This window comes from Mangifera indica, chromosome 16, assembly GCF_011075055.1.
Source record: "Mangifera indica cultivar Alphonso chromosome 16, CATAS_Mindica_2.1, whole genome shotgun sequence".
In the NCBI taxonomy this organism is placed as follows: Eukaryota; Viridiplantae; Streptophyta; class Magnoliopsida; order Sapindales; family Anacardiaceae; genus Mangifera; species Mangifera indica.
In genome coordinates this window covers 12,728,754-12,754,310 of record NC_058152.1, presented here as the reverse complement: position 1 = coordinate 12,754,310, position 25,557 = coordinate 12,728,754, and the positions used below count along the sequence as shown (strand labels likewise).

General features: G+C 32.5%; 2 protein-coding genes and 1 long non-coding RNA gene across 4 annotated transcripts; 2 read left to right on the top strand and 1 right to left on the bottom strand.

Annotated features, from left to right (window-relative positions):
* Positions 1-455: 455 nt before the first annotated feature.
* Positions 456-1,266, bottom strand: LOC123198578. 2 transcript variants are annotated; one of them, XR_006498073.1, is made up of 3 exons: positions 1,023-1,266; positions 823-903; positions 456-737 (listed from the first exon to the last, which is right to left on the bottom strand). It is a non-coding gene; the product is annotated as an uncharacterized LOC123198578 (long non-coding RNA). The 2 variants fall into 2 exon arrangements; XR_006498072.1 differs by having other exon boundaries at positions 456-725.
* Positions 1,267-19,419: 18,153 nt separating this feature from the next.
* LOC123199009 (TMV resistance protein N-like) lies at positions 19,420-19,869 on the top strand. The gene has a single exon (XM_044613808.1). It carries the CDS (start codon positions 19,420-19,422, stop codon positions 19,867-19,869), a length of 450 nt encoding a protein of 149 aa, XP_044469743.1.
* Positions 19,870-21,346: 1,477 nt separating this feature from the next.
* On the top strand, positions 21,347-22,147 carry LOC123198574 (disease resistance protein RPS6-like). The gene is made up of 2 exons (XM_044613284.1): positions 21,347-21,455; positions 21,709-22,147. The coding sequence occupies exons 1-2, from the start codon at positions 21,354-21,356 to the stop codon at positions 22,120-22,122; spliced, it is 516 nt and encodes a 171-aa protein (XP_044469219.1). The 5' UTR covers positions 21,347-21,353; the 3' UTR covers positions 22,123-22,147.
* Positions 22,148-25,557: the final 3,410 nt, after the last annotated feature.

Sequence of the window (25,557 nt, the reverse complement as noted above, 5' to 3'; positions counted from 1 at the left end):
CCTCATTCCATAATAAAAATTACAAAAATGACAATACAATAAAAATTTCGAGGACGAGCACACGTCCTCGGAATTGTAGTAAAATCTATTCATTATATAGGGTTTTTGATCACCAAAGTCATCCAAAATACAATAATGTCCTCATTCCATAATTAAAATTACAAAAATGACAATACAATACTGTAAATTATACAAACCCGTTGAATATAAACCACATTATTTAACAGGTACTAATAAAAATGGCTGGCGAATCAAGCTTCATTAATAATTCTTTATCTTTTTTTGAGAAATTATGCGATCTTGATATTTATCAAAGCAACTGGCAAGAAGCTCCCTCGAAGTTTCACTCCCTCATTTAAGATTTTTATTACCTCTAATAATTTCAAAAAAGAAAAAATTTAATATTGACATTGTATTAGTATATGGTGCGAAATGCAAAAGTAGGAAGAAGATGATTGAAGATAATAAGTATACAAAAAATGAGATTGATTTAAAGGGCAGTTTCCTATAGTAATACAGAGAAAAGTTTTAGGTTAACAGGTACAGTTTCTGATGATAGAGAACATTTAATAGCTAAAAATTATCATGCTTTAACTCTGAAAACTGTTCCATAGATTTCTTCAACTCCTGCAATTCATAATAGCAACCAGGTGTGCCAGGATTAGGGAGGAAATCATTCTTAGTCTCTTGGGAGAAAGGCTGATTTTTAAACTCAGATTTGTAACCTGGCATTCCATCTCCAGAAAGCACATATTTTAAAAAATCAAAGCAAACCAATCAACTGATTACTTGTAAATAAAATAGAGTTATAAGAAACCGTACCTGATATCAAAAATGGGTATAGTTTTTCCAGTCTCTTGGGAAGATTGAGCTGTTAGTCTTCTTGCTGCCTTTGCAATATTTCTGATATTTTCAGAAATAATGTGACAATGAGAATTGAAGAAGGGCATAGAATAAAGAAGGAGATTTAGATGACAACAGACGAACCGACGAAGCACAAAAGTAGAAAGATATGAGCTAACCTTGCCTTCTCGGTTGTGAAAAAGAGCTATGCCTTAAAGGCCTCCGGAGCAAGTGTTCAATTAGGTAGTAGTCAAAACAGATAAAAAAAAGTAGTTTCCTTCAAAATGCACTTCCAAATCAACAAAAATAGCTGAAAAGTGCCAAGACTCAACTCAAGAAACGAAACTTCAAGGAAAAACGAGAAAACTTGGTGGAAACCCTAAATCTACATACCACGAAAAGGAAGAGGAGAGAGAGAGGTTCCAGAGAGAAATGCTTTTATTGAATGAATAATAATAGTACAAGATATTTTGCTCTTTTATATACAATAGAGCTAACGGTAGGTGTTAGTTTCAACAGCCCGTTACAAATTTTAAAGAAATCCAAAGGACCCTTACATGATTTGTTTCTTACGAATAAGCGTAAGACTTGGTAAAATTTTCATATAGGACACAACAAATTAATTCCTGCAGAGAACTCCCAGTACACTAGCCCTGAATAGGGTAACGGTGTAGGGAACAAATCAGATTTAAAAAGAAAAAAACAGCAAAAGGAAATCAAATCACTTCTGAAAAAAATCTGTATAAACCCCAAGAATCTTTAAGACTATAATTCTCACCCTTCAATCTGCATGAACCATGGACACACAAGCACTCCAATATCATAGCGCTGCCCCCCTGAAAGAATTCAAAATTGTTAATCTGCTAAGTTGACCCCATTGAATATAATTTTACAGAGATGAACTTTTATGCATATTGAAAGAACTTTCAATCAAATTTTTCGATAATCTTGAGGTTGACAAAAGACTCTTGAATTGTCTTTTTATCCTTCTTTTCGCTCCACATGTGCGTGTCCATCCTTTATATACTTTCTAAGAGTTTGACGAGGTATATATCATAAAAAATAAACCATCTGAATGAAGGTAAACCATTGGAATTGTGCTTGTTTCCTTATTTCTTCAACATCTATATCAAGATGTTGATTTGGTGATGATCTTCTTTCCAATAATGAAACTCATTGGTTAAGTGTTTACTTTGTTGAGCAGTAAAACATGTACTTGAAATTTGATAGGCTTAAATAATTATTGTATTTAGTTGGAAGTAATAAAAGAATAATAAGATATTATTTGACTTAAATGACCTTTAGTATAATTAATCTAAAATATTTTTCATGTTTGTTGTTATATTAATTGAAAATGAAAATATTTTTGTCCTAAAAAATTAATAAGTAAAATATAATTATAGTAAAATCAGGATTATTTTAATAATATTTTAATACTTAAAGTGACGGTGGTAATCAGATTACTCCTTATATTACATATTAGATCACCATTCGTAATAGAAGATTACCAAAATTTTTTATGTCTTGATAAACAAAAAAAATATATAAATAATAAAATATAGATTATCAAATAAATCTTTAGATACTTCAACTAAATGCCCCCAAAATGTGAACAACTTGTGTTACTGGAATATACATTACACCATTAGAAATGACCATTTGTTATTCAGTTGATGTATCATTGATATAATTATACTATTGTTGGAATAACTATTTTATCATTTGAAATGACCATTTTGTTGTGTATAAATAGACACACCTTCACGCCACATGGACTAAGTTTTTGCTGAATTGTTAACGTATATCAAAACTCGGTCAAAATACTTACTCATCTAATGTGTTCTAGAAACACGAGTCTCCTTTTTCCTTCTAACTAGTCCGATTGCTCAGGATAACTTGGTGCTATCTTACTCTGGTCAAATAACAAAAGACTTCTCAAATTCACTTCAAAGAGAAAGAGCTGTCAAATGTAAGTTTATTCCACACACCTTCTTTACTTTTGAATACATATTGTAGCCCAATTTTTTTATCTTGGTTTATGTCTACAGGTGAATATCGTTAATGTTAAAATTTTGTTTACTATTTCATTGTGTTATAGTTTTTTTTTTACGTAAATGCTTCCCGACACAACAACCCTTACACAAGTCTTTAGTTTCAACTCTAGAGTTTTTAATCTTTGATTCGCCAACCAATTTCTGTTTTGTATTAAAACTGATTATTCAGTGGGTTTATTCTTTTAGATTGATACTACATATACAAACTGCTATTTTGTGCTTGTGGCTTAAACATGAACTAAGGGTATAACGGTAATTTGGCAAAGTTAGTAAGGGTGTTTTTGTCATTTAAGCATGAGCGGCATATAAGTAATTTTTGCTAGCTCAATCCCTCAATACATTTGCTATTCTTCTTCCCAGCATTGCATATTGCAGAAACAAATTACCCAACCCTCTCTTGCTCTCGGGCTGCTTCCTCTGCTAAGGTTACTGTGTACAGGTGAGAAGTCAAAGATGCTTTGTAGGTAGCAGTATATGTGTTGAGGTCATAAGAACCGTGAAAAACATGAGCTTGATAAAATATATATGTTTTTTTTTTTTAAACTTTTGGACATTTAATTCAATCCAACTTACTGTTCTTCTCTCATCGATTGCTTGTCTATTTCTAAATGAGGGGACCATCTATCTAAAATTTTGAATTATGGCAGAAAATTGTCCATTTTGTCATGTTTCCAGCAGCAATTTATACGCCACCTCAAACAGTCATCAACAAAGCATATATTTAGGGTTTATGTTTTTGGGGTACCTTTGCAATGCTGTCAAGTAAATTTTCACAAGGCAACAGTCTTGTGAATTATTCAATCAAAGTTAATCTCATCTAACCCTCAAGAATGATAACTGAAAGTTCATTAAATTTAGGCCGCCTATCTTTTGTTATGGCTATAAGGAATGAAAAACAAGGTCAAAGCACTATTTCCACCCAAGGTTTGTCAAAATGACAATTTTGACCCTTTAAATTTAAAAAAGCCAAATTATCACCCATTATCCACTTCCATTAGTGAATTTCGTTAAGTAAAATGAATGAAAATCATTTTATATAAATTTTTCTATTTTTTTCTATTTTCTCCTTTTTTTCTTATTCTTTTTATTTTTCTTTTCCTCCTATTTTTTCTATTTTCCTTTTTCAAAAGTTTTGAGGGTAATTATAATTTTAAAAATACTAGAGGTGTTAATAAAAATTTTTGGGTTTCTTTTAACCTTGAAAAAAATTCAAAGAGGTTTTTGAAATTTTAAAAATTTATATTCCCAGAAATTTTAAAATTTTGAGTTGATTTTTTTCAAAATAACTAGTTTTTTAAATAAGAAAATCTTATTATAATTAGACTTTTTTTTTTAAAACCAAATCGACCACTCCAACCAATGACAGTCTATGGTGGTGGAAGTTAATCAAAATAAAAAATGAATTGAGAGGCAAAATCAAATATAAAATTGAAAATAAGAAGAATACCTTCTTTTGGATGGATAACTGGCACCTGTATGACCCTCTCTTGGAGAAGTATAGAGAAAGACCAATCAACGAGCATTGATGACTTAGGTAATAGTAGGGAGGTGAAAGTTATGGAGATTGTGAATGACAACTCTTGGAAATTGTCGACTACTAACTCTTGGAAATGGTCTGCTACGGACTCTAATGCGCTTTCAGAGATCAACGGGCATTGATGAATAATCCTAGAGATGGCTTAGACTCTATCGCATGGTTGCCCTTGACCAATGGTTAGTTTTCTACAAAGTCGATTTGGAATGAGTTCAGGATTAAGAAAAGAGAGGCTAAGTGAGCTGACCTTGTATGTCGCAAAAAACACATTCCTAGACAAGCCACTATCCTCTGGTTGGCAATTAAGCAAAGACTCATGACTAGAGACAAACTTGTCAAAATTGGACTCACAAATAATGCTAAATGCGTGTTATATAATCATTATGATGAGGATATAAACCACATTTTCTTCGGAAGTGAATACAACAACTATATCAAGAAGACCATTTTGAGGAAAAGTTTTTTGCGTTATAATGGGCAAAACTAGAACTCCCTTATTGATGAAATTTCTTCGGATTGGAAAGGAAGTCAGTTAAAATTCTTGATGGGCAAGTTAAGCCTGGGGCTACTATTTACGCCATTTGGAAGGAAAGAAACAACAGGATTTTCTCTAATCTTCTGTAGCCCAAAGTTGGAATTATGGAAAGGATCAGAAGACTGGCAAGAGGCAAAGGGGCTGACTTCTCAAATTTTTCTCCTACTAATGTCAATAAAGCCATTGCTAGGAACTGGGGCCTTCTCAACTGCATCTTTCACCTTCAAATGCTAAGGCTTCTCCTCTTTGGAGGTGGCAGCCCTTTTTGCTAACAGTGTTCTTTTGTAGGTTCCCTCTTTCTGATCTTTAGTCGAGTCCTATTCTGTAGGCTTTGGTGTTGGTTGCAGTGGTCGATATTAATAGCTTTTCCCCTCCCCAATGCCCCAACTCTGCTGCTGGGATTTTCTTTTCTGCTCTTTCCTGGTGGCTTTCAAAACCTGCCTTTTCACTATTGTCTTCTGGAGCTTGAATCTCCTGTTTCCTAGTGCTTGTTTTTGCTTCTAAATTCTGATCAGAAGCTTTCGCATCAATTTTCTGTGCTTCCTCTGCTTTTGCCATTGATTCCCCTGCTCCTCCGGCTGTTGTTCTCCTGGCCTCCCTTTTCCCCAGCTGTGGCTTGGTTTGGCGCCCTCAAAAATTTCTCCTGGTCTGCTGCTTGGTTTCCTTGCAGTTGAGGCATGCTTCTGGTCCTCATGGACCTTCAGTCTTTGCTGTTCTGGTTGGCTTGAATTCTTCCTGCAGTCTTTTCTTGCATCTTCAAATTTTTGCTCCTGGATTGCTACATGATGATATGGTCCACTGGTTTGGGCTTAATTATCCTCTGTTGATGGGTTCTGGTCTGAAATTCCTGAGCTGTAGTCCTTCTATGAGGATCTTTGGATGCTGGTTTGTTCTATGATCAAGCAAGCTGAGTTTTGTCTCTCCGAATAGAGCGTCAGAGCTCATTGAGTTTGGATTGTCAATTGATTCGGCAGGTGCTTCTGCCATTTCGTGGTTTTGCTCTTGTCCATTACGTCTGCTTCCCAGTGTTGGCACCTGCATTTTCTCCTGATGTGCTTTGTAGAGTTCCGGTTGCTGTGCTGGTTGTTCTCAGGTGTTGGCCTGGAGTGCTGCGTTTGAGTTTGGAGCCAGTAGTCCGCTCTCTGCTGCTATACCGTTTCTTTTGCAGGCTGATGCTGGTTTCTTGTCTGGTGCTGCTGGAGTCCGGATATGCATCTGAGCTCTCTGCCTCCTTGCTTGCTGCTGTGGTATGGATTTCTTTCCAGGTCTAATGCATTTCCCTGCTGCCCGAGGATCCGCCTTGGCATCTCTTTTGCTCGTTTCTGTGGCAGCTATTTATTTGTTGTCTTAGTTTGTGGAAGCTGTCCAAGTCACTCGGCCTCAGCCCCAATTTTCCAACAGTGTGGTTCCCGGGCCTTGGATTAATTTATTGAGTTGATGGGCTCCGTGAGTTTCTTTGGGATGCAAAGAGTTTAATTTGTAAGTGAAGAGTTTAATTTAAAATATCATTTAAAAGATTTAAATCTTTATTTTAATACTTAAAATTAGACCTGGCCACGGGCCGGTTTGACCCGTGAACCTGACCGAAAGCGGCCCGGATAAACCCGGAACCGGAACCGGACTGAACCGAAACCGAAACCGTGGCTCTATGGGTCGATTCCGGTTCACATAAATTGGAACCGCCGGTTCACACCGGTTTATGAACCGGCGGTTTACTGTGCTGAACCGAAAAAAATTTGAAATTTTTTTTAAATTTTTTTGATTTTTTTTTTAATTTTATTTAAAAAGGCAACGGTTCCTACGCAGGGGACAGGGACCGTTGCCTTTTGAAGGAAAAATTGCAGGGGACAGAGAAAATCAGGGGACTTGGTCCCCTGCAATTTCTCTGAATCTCAATTCACCCCCTCTATTTTTAATTTTTTTCAAAAAAGTTTTTTTCCTATATATACTCCTCCAAATTTCATTCTCTCAAATTTCAATCTTTCTACTCTCTCACTCAATCCTTTAAACTCTCATTCTCATTCTTTAAACTCTTAATACTCTCTCAATCTTTCAATTCAATCAAATTTTCTTAAATTTAATTAAATTCTTTCTTAATTTTTTATTAATTTCAATTTCAATTTTAATTTTTTTTATACAATTCATAATTAATTATAGAATTTATTTCTATTATTAATTTTATTTATTATTTATTTATTATCTTTTATAATTAATCATATAATTTATTTATATAATTAATTTTATTTATTGTAATTAAGTCCAAACCTTTCTTTTAATTTTCAATTATTGTAATTAACAATTTAAAAATTAAATCAAGATCATGTATTAGAATTGACTATTCAATATCGGTTTCGAACCGAAACCATCGGTTCCGAACCGGGGCCATGAATCGGAACCGGCGGTTCCGAACCGTCCTGTTACGGTTTCGGTTCAGGGTCCTTATATTTTCGAACCGTGAACCGGCGGTTCCGAACCGAAACTGGCAGTTCATGAACCGTGGCCAGGTCTACTTAAAATTTCATTCTTTTTTAACTTGAACTAGCTTTTTTAGGGCACGGAACTACCATTTCACTATTCTTGTTTTTGTTTTTGTTTAAGCTCTAGAATTTTTTTTCACTTTTTGGTTTGCAAATTAGTATTAATACTATTATAGTCTTTAAATGGGATTCTTAAATGTAACATAATATTATTATTTATCAAATTTAATATTTGGTATAACATAAGAATCCCATTTAGTATTTAATATTTATCACATTTAATATTTCATATATAGTCTTTAAATGTGGTTCTTAAAATTAACATAATATTATTATTTATACACTCTTTATATAACATTCTTTCATTTCATGTCATATATAGAGTGTTATATATTATTTATCACATATATTGGTAGAAACTGAAATGGGTTCAACGACTAAAAATATTTGGAATACATTCAAGAACCTATAATGCAAATAAATGTAATGTAATCAAGTTGACATATTTTATCTTATATTTGGTAAATCAAAAAATTATATTGGTAAATTATTTTTAATTATGTTTAAATTACAATTTTTATATAAAGGGTATTTTTGTATATTTAATTTCATAATTACATAGCGTGAATTCTTAATTTAAATTATAGTAATTTATGAGATATTTTTGTTATTATATTAAAAAGGAATAATAAATAATTTAGATTTTTCAAAATTATACAGGGAGAAATTGTAAATTAACTAAACCCTAGGTGGGATTAGGTGTTTTGGCCTAAATTTTTAACCCCATAATCTATTGCTTGAACATTTCGCCATTCCCTTTGAACTAACACTTGACATTTGTCACTCTATTGAAGAAATGATGAGAGAGAATCCTTAAGAGTCTCAGGGCTCACTTTCTAATTCATTTTCTCTCTACTTCTTGATATGTACTGTTTTACTCTTGCTTGAATTGCTTTGACCTTCCTAGCAAATGGCTTGGGCAAATACTCACATTCACATTGTTGGCACCATTTTTCTCTTCTTGTATCTCCTCCAACCAACTCTAGCCACTCTAACTGTCAATCTCATGCACGGTGCCACCCATCTCACCATGGTATTGTCACTCTACCAATTTCCTCCTAATATCTCGAGAAGTAGCTTTTCTAATTGTTATTGTTATCTTTAGAGATTCATATCCAGTTCGCACCTTAGCGACTCGTATGCAACTCTATGACAATCTATTTCTTCATAGGTTTGATTTGTTTCTCTTTATATAGATTTGTCTTTAATCTCTCGTTTCAATGTGAATTTTCGTTTGAATTTGTGGTGAATTGGTGTTGAAGGTATTATACTACGCGCCTTTGGATCGGTACACCACCTCAACAATTTGCTCTTGCTGTTGATACTGGGAGTGCCATTACCTAAGTCCCCTGTGCTACTTAAAGAAATCCAAAGGACCCTTACATGATTTGTTTGTTTCTTATGAATAAGAGTAAGACTTGGTAAAATTTCAATATAGGATACAACAAATTAAATGCTGCAGAGCACTCCCAGTACACTAATAAAAAGCCGTGAATAGGGTAACGGTGTAGGGAACAAATCAGATTTAGAAAGAAAAAAACAGTGAAAAGAAATCAAAGCACTTCTCAACAAAATCTGGATAAACCCCAAGAATCTTTAAGACTATAATTGTCACCCTTCAAGCATGGACACACAAACACTCCAATATCTTAGCGTTGCCGCCTGAAGGAATTCAAAATTGTTAATCTGCTAAACTGACACCATTGAATATAAATTTACAGAAATGAACTTTTATGGATATTGAAAGAACTTTCAATCAAATTATTCAATAACCTTTAGGTAGACATGATATTCCTGATTTGTCTTTCCATCCTTCTTTTTGCTTCAGACGTGCACATCCATCCTTTACATACTTTCTAAGAGTTTGACGAGCTATATATCATAAAAAATAAACCACCTGAATGAAGTTAAACGATCGGAATTGTGCTTGTTTCCGTATTTCCTCAGCATCAATATCAAGATGTTGATTTGGTGATGATCTTCTTCTCAATAATGTAACTCATTGGTCAAGTGCTTACTTTGTTAAGCAGTAAAGCGTGTACCTGAAATCTCCAGAACAAAGGTTGGTTTAAAGCTGAAAAGAAATGAAACGGATGAGAGTACAAAACTGGGGTCATGTGCTTAGAATAAATGGATTGTGGAAGGGAAGAAAGAGATGCAAAAAGGAGAGAAAGAGGGTTGATATCTATCTACTTTCATGAAAAAAATAATAATAATAAAAAAAAAAAACAAATAAGCCAACTTTTTCCTGAAGGTCTGCTCCTGGTTCCTGGAAGTTGCCTCTGTCTTCAGTTGTTGGGCTGTTCTTTGGCTGCATTCTTCCTGTGGTTTCCGTGTCCTGCTATTCTGGTTTGGGTGATTGTCTTCAGTTTGCTACTGCTGTCGTTTCTAGGATTCCTTTTACTCTCCATTCGTGGACGTTTCCATCCTGAACCTGCTGTTTTTCCACTGTTGCTGGCTTGCTTTGGTTCATTGTTGTCGCTGCAGCTTCCTTGTTGTTGTGTTTGGGCTGCTTTGTTGCTGCCGTATTGGTGGCTTCTGTTGCGGTATTCAGCTGATCGAGCTTCTTCTGTTTTTTGATGGGTGCTGCCCTCTTAATGTTCTGCTTGCTGTGGAGACGCTGCCTGCTCTTTGGGTACAGTACTTTCAGCCGTGGTCGCCTTCTTTGCCTTTCTGATAGGCTGCCGTCAGGGATTTAATTATGTGTTGTAGCTTGGCGCCTGTTCTTTTTCAAATTGCGCTGGTGCTGCTGGGCGTGTAATAAGTGTTCTGACTCTGTGGCTTAGGATTTGTTTCTTGCTGGTGTTGTCTGGGTTTGTATCTGTATCCTGGAAAGCTGCTGCAGTTCTGCAAGTGTGTGGTTCCTGATTTCTGGTTTCCTGCAAGGTGCTGGATTTTGTGTGACCTCTGCTGCAGCTTTGCAGATGGTTTTCTTATGAATTTACTTTCTGCTGTTCTCTTTTAGCTTGTAGGCTTCTCTTAGCTGCCGTTTTCTTTGTGTGAGCAGTGTCATCATTGGTCACATTCCAGGAAATGTTCTGCGGTGCTAATCATGGGTGGTGTATAGTCGTGGCTTCAACAAATATTCTTTATGAAGGGGCAGGTTAAGGATCTGCTTCTGTGGTTGTTCCTGGTGGCTGGGTTAATGCCTTTCTGTTTCAGGTGTGTACAGCTTGCTGCTTGATACTGTTGTCTGGGCTTTGATTGCTATCTTCGGTGTCCAGTCACGGCTGGTTGAGTTGTGCCATGCTTATTTCAAGATCAGATTGTATTTTCTAGTAGCCTTCTGTTTTTCTGGCGGTTATTGGTTTTAGTCTGTTATAGGGAGGGGTTTGTCTGTTGGTTTGTGTTATTTTGTACTTAGAAAATTTCTGGTATTCTGATGGGATGACCTTAGGTTGTCTTTTTGTGCCCCTTTTTTCTAGTGTTTTAATGTATATATTTACTTGGAAAAAAAAAAATATACGTTTGCCTGAAGGAAAAGATTGTACGACATGCACGAAATCAGATGAGATATGGGCGATGAGATATACCACCATAGATGGGTGGAAAGGGAAAACGGATGATAACGTAAGAGTTGAAAATGTCCCTTTTTGTGTTGAAATATATATTTGGGAAAGAAAAATGAAATACTTTTGTGTTGGGTAGATATAAATAGGGCTGGATTCGAGCCGAGCCAAGCTTGGCTCGCAGCCAACTCGAGCTCGGCTCGGTTCATATATGGACGGCTCGAGTTTGGCTCGAGCTCGGCTAAAGTCGGCTCGTTTTTTGCTCGTGCTCAGCTCGGCTCGTTTTTTATTATTAAAACGATATCGTTTTGTATATATTTTAATTAAAACAACGTCGTTTTGTATAAAAAATTTTAAAAAAGTATATACCGAGCCAACTTGAGCCAGCTCGAGCTCGGCTCAAGCTTGATCGAGCTGAGCCAAGCCCAGCTTATTTCGGGCTCATTTTAACCCCATGTAGTACAAACAAAAGCGCAAATGCAGAAGCACGCTCTCTAAAAAATATAGGAACAGAAATGTGAAAATTTTCTATATATTAAAAATATAAAGTTTTTTTCCCTATAAATACCAATTTATTATAATAAAATATTTTAAGCTTTACTTTAAAAAAAAATATATATATATATATATATATATGTGTGTGTGTATGTATGTATATGTATATGCATACAAACCTAAGAACAAAGACTGTTTTAAAGAATTTCTCTTTAGTTATCCAAATATTTCTCAGATTCTAAATCGAATATAAAGAATAGTGTACCAAATTATTTACACTAATAAAGATAATTGTTTTAGACTTTCCCCAGATTTTGAGACGCCAGAAAGGAGGGGAATTTACTTTGTTGATGCATTGATCAAGCCAGAAAGATGAGTTCGTCAAGACTTCAAGACACCAGAGATTGTTAAGAGTTCCATGTTTACATGTGTTTGCAATATCAGTAGTTTAAATTTCTATTGGTTTGGTTACTGTTGGTTGCTTAGATATATTGAGGTCTTTGTCTCTGCATCTTGTTTTATTCTGTACAAACATAGCTTTTTCAAAAGAAATTTCTTTGTCAATAAAAAAAAACTAACAAAGTGATATGTTCTTGGCCATGGATCAATATGATGTTGCTGAGAAATTGTATTCAACATGTCTACAGATAGATTCTTCTATTCATCATTCCAAATTATTCAAGATAGCATCAAATGTCTAAGCTTTTTACTTAATAATAGCTCTAATTTCCATTGTCAACTTTCAGATTGTCCTAATCATCTTTAAGCCCTGAATTTGAAAACTATATATTATATCTGAGAAAAAGCCTACATGCCAGTGTAATTGGGCTGGGCTTGATTAATAGAGCGTAAGCTTTGACTGTTTAGTGCGTAGTTGGGCTAAATACAATTAGTGGCGGTGTAAGTTTTGTTTTGGTCAATAGGTTGAAAGAGAGGGTTTGAGTTTTGTCGTAAATAATATTAGGTTTGGTGTAAGCCAATGGGGTTTTAGGTCTAATCTTGAGCTTGGGTACATCATGTTTGGGTTTGAGTATGGGTAGTTTAGTGGGTTGGGATCTGGTCTGGGAAATTGAATGGGTTATCAATTTTGGAAGGGAGAAAAAGATGACAAAATTTTCAGAGACAAATGTGAGGGGAAGAAGGAGAAATAGAATACTCTGTTCATAATCACTATGACTGCCTCATTATAGGTTGTAGCTTCTTCTTCTGCTGTGTCAAATTTGCTTATCCCTTCACTAAATATAAATGAAGCATATTGAACTTATTAATTAATAACATGTCAATAATATTATATTTTAAAATAACTACTTTTATTTTATATATATATTGAATGCAGGGACCCATAAAACCCTAATTTTCTGTTTTTTGAAGGATCAGTGGAGTTGCACCGTTAAAACAGAATAAGGTAGATGCGCTTGAAAGAAGAAAGGCGACTTCCCAAAAAATTAAAAAAGGAAAGGTGAAGTCTAAAGTTTAACCCATGTCGTATGAAAATGTTGAAAGCGAGGAAACAAAAACGCAGAAACACGTTTTCTCAAAAATATAGAAACCGTGATAAAGTGTAAAAATATTAAAAATATAAATAAATATAAATATATATATATTTTTATAAATACCAAATTTATTATAATAAAATACTGTAACCTGTACTTTTAAAACAAAAAATACAACAATTGCACACTTTTCCCACTCATATTAGTGAATCCTTAAGTTGAGTAATAATGTGGTTGCTGCTTCTCCGTTTGAATTTGAAGGCCAACTATGCTTAAACAAGAGACAGTAATCTAAATTAATGGCTAAATTGTCTAGGAACTCAATAATTACTCATGGCTGAAATTAAGTCAGCTGTAAACTCATAATAAAATTGTGTAATATTTTCATGGTCGTCAGTAATTACATGTGTAGAATAAACTGTGTTAAAATAAAAATACACACACATATGTGCATGTGTGTATGTGTGCGCGCCCATACAAATCTAAGAATAAAACTGCTGTAAAGAATTTTGCTTCAGTTATCCAAATATTTCTTAGATTCTAAATCGAATATGAATAATAGCATATTATATTAGTTACAATAGTGAAGATGGTTGTTCTAGACTTTTTGAGATTTTGAGACACCAAAGAGGAGGGGAGTTCACGTTGTCAATACATTGATTAAACCAGATAGATTATAAAAGAACTAATGAGTCAACGATGAGTTCGTCGAGATTTCAAGACAAGAGAGACAATCAAGAGTTAGGCACTAGAGATTGTAAAGAGTTGTAATGCCAGAGATGGTAAGGAGTTAAGATGCCAGAGATGGAGAATAATCATTGATGGCCAGGACGAAGAGGAGATGGTTAGGTTAATATGTAAATTGCAAAGTAAATTGGAAAGGATTTAAGTTCTCTTTTATTTTTAACGAATGAAATGTGTTTCTTTTCTATAAAGCTTTTCATATTTCTTTTAAATTATCAGTACGGCCCGAAATAATTCGTATTGGTTTTGGGTCGTTTTGATTTCTGAAATATTTCAAAAGTGCAGAGATGCATCTGTGCTTCATAGATTTTAGCACGAAAAATAAAATTAAAAGTTGTCCAAGAGGAAGAGGCTAAAGCTACAGTTCCTAAGGCAGCCCTTTGTGGTGAAAACTACAATCTCATCCCTAAGGTTATGTTCGGACAATTATATTTCAGTCATGAAAATTTTAATTACATTTTGGTCCCTATATTAGTATTAAGTTATCCATAACTCCATATCATCAGCAAATTTGACTTTGAGGGATTCAAATGTCAATTTAATAACACCGAAAGAAACCAAAACGTTGGTTAAGTGAAACTTGAGGGTTGAAATTGTCAATTTCCCCAACAACGCGTTCCTCTGGGGCCCAAATTTTGCATCACTTCAGCACCTAATATTTCCCAAGTATTTTTCATTTATTTATTTGGTGTAATATTATCTGATTTATAGTGAAAATTTAGAAAAATAAAAAAATGTGAAATATATATATATTTATTTATTTACTACGTAGTGTTGGTTAGATTATTTAAAACTTATTATTTTTTATATCTTATTAAAAATTAAATAATATTTTGGTTCTAAAAATTTATTTAAAATATTTTTAATCTCAGTTTATATAAAAAAGTTTAAACACTCTTTCACAAACATTCATTGACAACAACTCTTTAATCTAACTAGATCAGAATGATTTCAATCAAAATTTCATCTCAATGGTGTGATTATTACAAAAACTACATTGTCCTATGCGATTTAGTCAAAATCACACAATATTGATGAAATTCCAACTAAAATTGCACAAGAATTTTTTTAATTGAAATCGTATTGGAATAGTGCAATTAATTGAAAATTACACTACAATAATGTGATTAAGTAGGAATCACACTAGGATTTTGCGATTTCAATTGAATCATGCCATTTTGATGGGATTTTGATTGAATCTCACCATTTTAATGCGATTGAATCCACACCATTCTGATGCAATTTTTTATTGAATTTGACCATTTTAGTGCAATCATAATTGCACAAGTTTGAGACTAATCACAGTTAAGGTTAGGACTTTGATTTTTTTTTATGTGAATATAAGACTCTAAATAATAAATTTTAATTTGGTGAAAGGAAATAGAGTTTTTTGGTATTTTAGAGATGCAAATGATATTTATATATTTTATAACCTAGCAAAAGTAACTATTAAAAATGACATTTGATTTTGGATGAAAAGTGAAAAAATGTCATTTATCAATTTTAAGAATGTCAATTTGTAATAAAATCTATTGTCATCGATGAGCAAATACGGTCAAAGAGGTGAAGAGATGGAGACAACGATGATTTAGGGTGAAAAGGAGAGGTTGTCGACGCCGTAAATGGTGGCTAGAGAGGTGAAAAGAAAAAATTCTAGGTTTTGGGGGGGGGGGGGAGGGAATGTGATTTTTTAAAGTTAAAAAACTTGAGATAGAGGTAAAGTTATTTTTTTAAAACCTAGGGGAGAAAATACAATAAACTTTATATTTTTTAATAATATTGATAAAATAACAATTTTATCTTAGCCTTAACTAAAAATTCTAACAGTTGACTCATGAGTGGGTGTTTAGATTTTTAAAATGCTATAGGTATGCATTTGAGAATGGACTAAAACTTGGATGGGAAATAGTCCTTTGACCAAATTATATGTGACTTTGTTCGCATATATGTGACTTTTAAAATGCTATATGTGACCAAATTATGAATAAGGTGAAAAGGGGAATTTGTTCACATAAAAAATGGTGGGGGGGGGTGGGGTGAAGAAAAAATTTCTAGATTTTGGGGGGAAAATGTGACTTTTAAAAGTTAAAAAACTTTAGACAGAAGTGAAGTTGTTATTTTTTAGAACCTAGGGGAAAAATAAAATAAACTTTATTTTTTTTAATATTATTAATAAAATAACAATTTTACACTTAATCTTAACTAAAAATTCTAACAGTTGACTCATAAGTGGATGTTTAGATTTTTAAAATGTCACACGTATGCTTTTGAGAATGGACTAAAACTTGGATGGAAAATAATCCTTTGACCAAATTGTATATAAAAAATGTGTGGGTATGATATTACTAAAAAAAGAAAACAAATGCTTTTTCAATACACTTGTCTTCCAAAAAATTAAATTTTTGGCATTACTTGAGGTGTTTATCTTATTAGACATTAATATTGCTTTTAGTTAATGATATGAAAAAATAATTATTGGATAAGAATATAATATAAGAGCAACAACTTAATATATGTATTATAAGCAATACCAAGATTAATTGATTCTCACCCATTTAGTTACACAAAATTGAAGACCTTTTTGTGTTGAAAGATAACTGATTAAAAAGCAGTTTCAAGTCATAATTATTCCTTTTCCGAAAAAAAAAAAATCTTCCAATGTGGATTTTTTCATGATCACTTCTCTTAGGTTGGCTTGACTCCTAAGATACCACAATAATAATTTAGCTCTGCTGTCAAGGTAAAAACAAACAAACAAATATTATTTTTACAATTGTTGGCTTCAATTTCTTCTAGAAAGTGATACTTGCAATTGTTATATGTTTTGTGCGATTATGGAGACTGGATTGTTAGTCATTACAATTGTTGATTTACTATCATAGGGAATCTCTGTTGCTTCTTGTTGAACCACAAATACAATAGTTGACTTCTTGTATTTATAGCTGCTGCTGCTTCCGCGGATGATTGTGCGACACTTTTTTCTTTGTTAGATGCTCATGAGAATGTTTATGAAAAGAGAAGAAAAATTGGATCTCCTCTGATGTTCATCATCAATGAAAGTACCAATCTTTTTTTCAGAAAACTACAGAGCATAGAGCATGAATGTAAATTTCAGAAAGTTAGCCGACTAGTTAGGAAGGCAACATAAAGTAACCTCTTTTTTCTTTTTTTTTAATAATAATAATAATAATAAGAGACAATACGACATAGTTTCCAGGAATTAGCACCCCCAAATTTCATTTTCCGGTCACCTTCAAGTCTCATTTCTCGATCACTTTCACGATTCTTCCGTCTTCCTCTGGTTTTTGTTGTTAATGTAATTTTATTGTCTTCTTCTTCGCCTTCTTTCTTTTGTAAGAATTTTTATGGCTCACATGATATTAAGATTTTATTTTATCGAGTATAATAGTATTTATTTGATAAAATAAATTAATATAAGATTTTCAATACCGAAATTCTATCGACTAATATAAAGATGTGACTTTTTATGATAAAAATATATTATTCTTCCTAATGAAAAGAGGCGATTCTTTATAATGAAAAGAGGTGATTTTTCATAATGAAAAGAAACAACTCTTTGCTAATGAAAATATGTGACTTTTGATGAAAAGTCACCATTAATTCTATAAATAGCAGTTGGTCATCTCTCTACCCCTAACACATACATAGTTTTCACAACACTTACATTACAACACACTAATAGTAACAACTTATATATAGAAAAACATTAAATTGTTTTTATCCATCATTAAGTCAAGGGGTTAAGTGAGAGAAATCAACATCCTCTATATTTTTTCATGAATTCTCTTTATGATTGGCACGTTTTAAAATATGATGAAATCAATGTATGTTTTTTCTATCTTCATTTAATGTGAAAAACATGAAGTTTAAGATTTATGGGTATGATAATTGTTTCTTTATAAATATAAGAATAGCTTACATTATAGGCATAACTAATTGTTTTTCTTTATGCAAATAATAATGACTTACATTATGAGTATAATAGTTTAATATTTAATTGTTTCTTCTTAATGTAATTATGATTTACATTACTAATAATTCAATGTTATGTATATAATTATGATTTATATGAATTATAGTTTGATATTTAATTGTTTCGGCTTTAAGATACTTGTTAATAACTTACATCTTTAACATGTTTTTACACGGGTTGTATGAAAGACCATTTAGGTATATAATCAAAGTCAAAGTGAAGTGAAAAGAGTCAGAGTTTGCACCAACTTCGAGACTCTCAGGGTTTGGGTCTAGGCCCAACCTCATGGCTTTGCCTCGCGGAGTTATAGTCGGACACTTTGAACGACAACAAAAGCTACTCAAGTGATGATGGGGCTGTATGGAATTAGTGGGTTTGGGGATAAGAGCTTGCAAGCACTTGCGTTGAGGAAGGGATTGCTCGTCAGGTACAGTTTTTACTGGGGGTGGAGATAATATTTTTAAAGTTTCATGTTTACATATTTGCAATACCAGTAGTTTAAATTTCTATTGGTTTGGTTACTGCATCTTGTTTTACATATATTGAGGTCTTTGTCTCTGCATCTTGTTTTATTGTGCAATATTTATGTTCTGTACAAACATAGGTTTTTCAAAGGAAATTTCTTTGTTGATAAAAAAACTAACAAAGTGATATGTTTTTGGCCATGGATCAATATGATGTTGCTGAGAAATTGTATTCAACATGTCTACAGATAGATTCTTCCATTCATCATTCCAAATTATTCAAGATACCATCAAATATCTAAGCTTTTTACTTAATAATAGCTCTAATTTCCATTGTCAACTTTCAGATTGTCCTAATCATTCTTAATAATTTACTCTCACTTAACCCATATATCATTGAGAGAAAGTTTTAAAATTCTACAGTTTTGTTTTTAATATGAAATAAAGATCCATATATTAAATTAATGTGCAGTCATACCTAATACTTTAAAATTTAATCTCAACTAACCCATATATGATTGAGATATTGGCTAGAAGTAAAGTTGATGATCAGAATAGTGTAATTAATGTGATCAGAATATTGTAATTAGGGTTGACAATCAAACCTAACGTGTATGGCCAAGTAAGTAACGTCAGATAGGGAAAAGGCAAGTCAGTTTCTGGGAAAAAGAGATGAAAGGAAGAAAATGAAATGGTAGGGCATCTTCCCGATAAGTGATGTCGATTTAATTGACAGAACAACAAAACAAAACAAATCCTTAACAGATAAACAGTCCTAATTAACCCATTTTTTGAAGCCTTGGCCTTGAGGATAAGCTGATGAATGAATTTGGTAGCTATATGAATAGGCATAGTAAAATCCATGCCTGGCAAGGAACAATTATAGGGATCAATAGTTTTAAGTTAAAATGTTTGAAAATTTAATCTCAAATATGGACAAACCCATATATGACTTAATTTTTAAATATGAATATCTACAGGCCGGTAGTGGCGGAAGATGGTTACGCGGTGGGTGGAGAAGGGACTGACAAATTGAATTTTTAAGGACCCTCACCTAACGCTTATGTCACTGATTGTTTATAAATTTTCGGCCGGCCAATTTTTTTTAATGCTAAAAGACTTAGTGATGGTGGAATATAAAGTCAATTACTAAATTATTTGATGATTTAGTTTAACCCTCTCTGTTAATGCAAAGTGCCTCTTATCACTTGATGTTAATGGCTTCCTCTTCTTCTTCTTCCGTTTCTCCTAAACTGGAATATGAGGTTTTCCTTAGTTTCCATGGTGTGGACACCCGAGTAAACATTACCAGCCATCTATATGAAGCCTTTTGTCAGAAAAAGATTAAAACTTTCATTGATGATAGCCTTGTCAGGGGAGAAGAAATTTCTCCGTCTCTTTTGAAGGCAATTGAACATTCAAAGATCTCGGTTATCATTTTCTCTAAAGGCTACGCTTCCTCCAGATGGTGTCTCAAAGAACTTGAAGAGATTGTTAAATGTAAGAACACGTATGATCAGATCGTAATACCAGTCTTCTATCAAGTAGATCCATCTGATGTCAGGAATCAAACTGGGGATTTTGGGAAAGCATTTGCTGAGCTTGAGAAGCGTTTTATGGATGATTCAGAGATGTTGCAGAGATGGAGGACTGCTTTGAGGGATTGAGCCAACATATCTGGTTATGATTCAAAGAACTCTAGGTAACTGTAAATTTTTTTATCAAGTTTTTTATGTAATAATCTTACATACAGCAGTTCCATATATTTTCTATTTTTATTATCAATTCCAGATTTACTGAGGACAGATTCAGATGGTCAAAAAAATAATCAATTGGAAGTTTGACATTATATTTTATACTATGCTAATTTGGGTTGGGTTCTTCTTGTGTGTCTTCTGGCCCAAAACACATAAAGACTTAATACAAACACTGATCTTACATTATATTTACCAGTTTTTAGGATATGGAAAGTGATGATCAAATTATATTTGAATCTCAAATTTTGTGCCACTGAGAAATGAACTTGAGTTCATGTTACGATGCAGTTTTTCATCATGCTAATCTTACATTTTAAAATTTTTTATTCAATGATTATGTTATATTTCTTTATTTCGTTTTTAATCATTTAATTTTAGTATCATATTATTTAATTATTTATTTTTTATTTTTAGGGATGAGGCAACGCTGGTAAAAGATCTTGTCAATGATGTATTGAAGAAATTAGATTATAACTCCTTAGTTATTTCTTCCAAATACTTAATTGGACTGGAGTTATCAATCAAACTGATTGAAAATTTATTATGTTCAAAGGGTGTTTGCAAGCTAGGAATTTGGGGCATCGGGGGCATAGGAAAAACTACTCTTGTTGATGCTATATTTAAAAAAATCTCTAAACAGTTTGAAGAATCTTACTTCATTTCAAATATCAGAGAAAAATCAAAAAAAAGTGGGAGATTAAATGACTTATGCCAAAAATTGAGTTCTGCAGTTTTCAGGGATGAGCATCCCAATCATAGATTCACCTTCACAAGAAGAAGTCTTATTAGCAGAAAAAAAAGTTCTTATTGTATTTGATGATGTAACAAATTTAAATCAAATACAATGTTTAATGGCAGTTTTCGGTGAGTTGGATTCATACAGTCGAATCATTATAACGTCAAGGGACAAACATGTGCTAAGAAATTGTGAAGTGGATCACATTCATGAGATGACAGAGTTATTTACTGTTGATGCTTTTAAACTTTTTGTCCTACATGCCTTTAGAGGAAACCCTCCAACAAAAGATTATATTGACCTATCATCTAAAATAGTAGGTTATGCTGAAGGTCTTCCACTAGCTCTTGAAGTTTTAGGTTCCTTTCTATTCAAGAGGACGAAGAGAGAATGGGAAAGTGCACTAGAAAACTTGAGAACAAGTCCTCATGTGGGTGTCCAAAATGTATTAAAAATAAGTTTCGAAGGATTAGATGATAAACAGAGGTGTGTGTTTTTGGATATTGCATGTTTCTTTAAATGGTATAAAAGTGATCTTGTAGAAGCAATCTTGAATGCTCGTAACTTAGACGCTCATATTTATATAAATGTTCTCATTGAAAGGTCTCTCATAACTACTTTAGATGACATTATAACAATGCATGATTTACTTGAAGAAATGGGTAGAGAAATTGTTCGGCAAGAATCAATTAATAATCCTGGTGAACGTAGTCATTTGTGGGATCATGAAGATATATTTTCAGTATTGAAGAATAATACGGTAAGAGTCAAAACACTAATTTTTTTTTTTCTATTTTATACATAAATTATAATAAAATATTTGCTAGCAGAATATTTATTTTTAGTTATAATTGGGAATTAAATTATTTGGTATAGGGTAGTAATGACACATCTATTTTTTTTTTTAATTTACATATTCTGAAAAGAAATATATTTGAGAGTAAATTACTTAAGAATTAATGTAATTAAGCAATTTCAAATTGAGTTTTCACCAATATGCTTGTGATTACCAGGGAACTAGAGCAATTCGAAGCATATGCTTGGATATGTCTAAAGTAGAAGAGTTGCATTTAAATCCTGAAGCTTTTAACAACATGCAAAACCTACAATTCTTGAAATTTTATAGGTCTGAACATGGAAAGAAGGTGTCTGAATCTGATTCCTTTGCATTGCACCGTATCTTGAGATGGTTGAAAAGAGAAAACTCCAATGATGGAAAGGTGCATGGTTTTGAGAAACTTAAGTTTGATTTCTATGAGATAAGACACTTTTGCTTTCATGGATATCCTGCCAAATCATTGCCACCAAATTTTAATCCAAAGAACCTTGTTGCACTTTACATGCCTAATAGCAAAGTTAACAATCTTTGGACTGGTAACCAGGTATTTGTTAACTTTTATATTGCTTTTTTTTTTTGTATGCTTTAAATTGTAATTTTTTGTAAATTAGTTATGTTTCTAGCTTTACTTCGTTTAATTTAATTGTTTTTTTTTTCTATTTTGACAGGTTCTTATTAATTTGAAACATATTGATCTCAGTGACTCTAAACATCTATGCAGAATACCAGATTTTTCACTAATGCCTAATTTAGAGAGCTTGAATCTTACCAATTGTACAAATTTGCTTGAGAGTTTCTCATCTATCCATAATCTCCCTAAACTTGTTATCCTGAATCTACAAGGATGCAAAAGCTTTGATAATCTTTCAATTAGTTCTAATTGCCAATCTCTTCGAGAAGTTAATCTCTCCAATTGCTCAAATCTCAAAAAAGTTCCATATCTCCCTAATACAGTTGAAGAGTTATATCTAGATGGAACTGCCATTAAAGAATTCTCATCAATAGGGCATTTATTTAGACTAGTAAAATTGAGTCTTAGAAAATGTTCAAGACTTGAGAGATTACCAGATAGTATTTGTGAGTTAAAATCTCTTAAATGTCTGTATCTCTCAGGTTGTTCCAAACTTGACAGATTGCGTAATGACATGGGAAATTTACAAACTCTAGAGGTACTGGAATTGGGGGAAATTTCTTTTGCAGAAATACCAACATTTATGACAAGTTTGATCAACCTGGAGACATTATCTTTGAAAAGATGTAGGATGCAGAAGCGATTGGGTATCCCACTCGTCGATTTATCTGTCTTCCAAAGAATGACAGAGCTATGCCTGATTGATTGTTGCATCGAGGTGTTACCCAACAATATTGGCAAATTACTCTCACTGAATTATTTATGTCTTGACCAAAACAATTTTGAGACGCTACCAGAGAGCATCAAAGACCTCTCTAACCTGCGAGGTCTTTATTTACGCAATTGTCAGAGGCTTAAATGCTTACCGAAGCTTCCAACCAGTTTAATGTCAATGAGTGCAATGAATTGCGTATCTCTTGAATCAATACCAAACTTCCTATGTATGGATTCTTTTATTGAGGAAATCGACTTCTTCAATTGTTTCAAATTATATTCGAAGATGTCAAACCATCTGTGTCATCTATTGTATTCCCACAGTAAAGTAAGTCTATCCCTCTCACTTTTTCTGTTTTCTTATGATATCAATTCATTTTCTATAAATTTTGAATCTTCAAACTTCATAACTTTTAATATCCCATTCAAAGACTTAAAAATTAAATATGAACTTAACAAATAGCCCTACCCTTGTAGTGTCTTGCCTATTTGAGATTTTTTGGGTGCATTGGGTACATTGTATTGGATTGCACTAAGTTTTTGAAGTTGTATTAAATTGAAAACGATAAGGTAGGACTATTAAATTTCATAATAATAATACTTAATAATTTAAAGGGAATCTATAATATTTACTATGTAAAATCAATTAGGTTAAGTGAGAAAAGATAAAAAAGGAGATTTTTTTTTTTTTAAATTTATCATCAACATCTAAGTACTTACCGGACACGCTTACCTTAACCAATTGCCAGTGGCTTGAATACTTACCGGAGCTTTCAAGCAGTCCACAGCGAATTATTGCAGAGAATTGCCTATCAAGTTCATTCCTATGTCTGGATTGTTTTATTGACGTATTCGACTTCTCTAATTGTATCAAATTAAAATTCGAGATGCTAGATGCTCTCTTGTTGAATATTCAGAGAATTGTAACAGACCAGCACCCTGAAGTAAGTCTATCTCTCTCACTTTTTCTGTTTTCTTATGATGCCAATTCATTTTCTATAAATTCTGAATCTTCAAACTTTATAACTTTTAATATCCCATTCAAAAGACTTAAAAATTAAATATGAGTATACATATTTCATTTTAAAAGTAAAAGACATGTAGATTAAAATTTTAATTTTTATAAACTTAACAAATAGCTCTACCCTTGAAGTGTTATGCCTACTTCAGAATTTTTGAGTGCATTTTTTGGTGCATTGTATTGGATTGCACTAAATTATTTAAAGGGAATTTATAAATTTACTAGGTAAAATCAAGTGGGCTATGTGAGAAAAGATAAAAAGAGAGAATTTTTTTTTTTATTGATCAACAACATCTAAGTATACAACAACTAGGATTTATATACAAGATTTGATTGCCATGTTGGCAATCCATCTCTCTTTGATTTTTTGATTGAAACCTAGAAAAGAAATGATGCTTGAACAAAGTGGCTAGGTTTTCTTCTTCCTGTTTGTGCTATAATGAAACGGTGAGTTTTGAATAAAACTCACCGTTTTGATTTAATTACAATTAGACACACCACTTTGCAATTCTAATACTTAAGTACCATTACAAACTAATCCATCACTTTGCACTTCTCACACTTTGATTCTAAACATCTCCCCTTAAACATAACTCCCTTTATTTTCATCATCTTGATGAAATTTTTCAGACAATACACATCTAATGATACTGAGTTATGAAACTAGTGGACAATTTAATTCAATATAATCTCAAGAAAAGATTAATTGGCTTCTTGTGCATATAAAAATTTTAAGGGAGAAGTATTTGTAAGAGTAATTACAAAACAATAAAACTATGTGCGTAATATTGAGTATATTACTGGATACATATATAATCTATCATCAAATTTTAGTTTGATGAAACAGTCAGTTTTAGTTGTCTGCTTTTACTCAAATCTGTCATTGAAAATTCAGACACATAGACACATAGGGAAATGAAAACTTAAGTGAAACTTCTACTGTTTTCATAACTTTCTATCATTTATTATGAAATCGTTAGTTTTAGTTAAAACTTACCATTTTACATTATTAACCAAAAACCATCCTTTGTTTTGAGAAACATGGACATGTCCACAATTTATAAAAACTATTCTAACACCACAATATTCTTCACAATTATAAACATATCCACCAATTTGTAGTTCTCACACTTTTATTCTCAACATACTATTAAATTTACTATTTTCATCATATCTTAGCTTTAAATTATACTGTATAGAATTACATTTAGAATATAGCTTTCTTATTATATAATACTCTGATACATATAAATTTACTATTGTTAACTAAATAATTAATGTATTTACTTATTTTTATTTGATATGATGAAATACTATGTAGTCTTAATATAAGACAAAGTTGATAATTCTTTAATCAAAATATTTTATATCTAAAAATCTCACTCATATTGTTGATTTATGTAGAGTTTCTCACAACATATTATTCAAATATATAGTATTAAATGGATTACTGATGTACATGCAGGTTGCCATTTCTTATTCTTATGGTGTAAGCATTTGTTACCCTGGATGCGAAATTCCAAAGTGGTTTAACTTAAAAAGTAATGAATCTTTTATAAAGCTTCCAGAAGGTTGGGTCAATGATAACTTAATTGGTTTGACTATGTGTGCTATTGTATCATCATCAAACTATCAAAAACTTGGATTTTTCCAAGTTG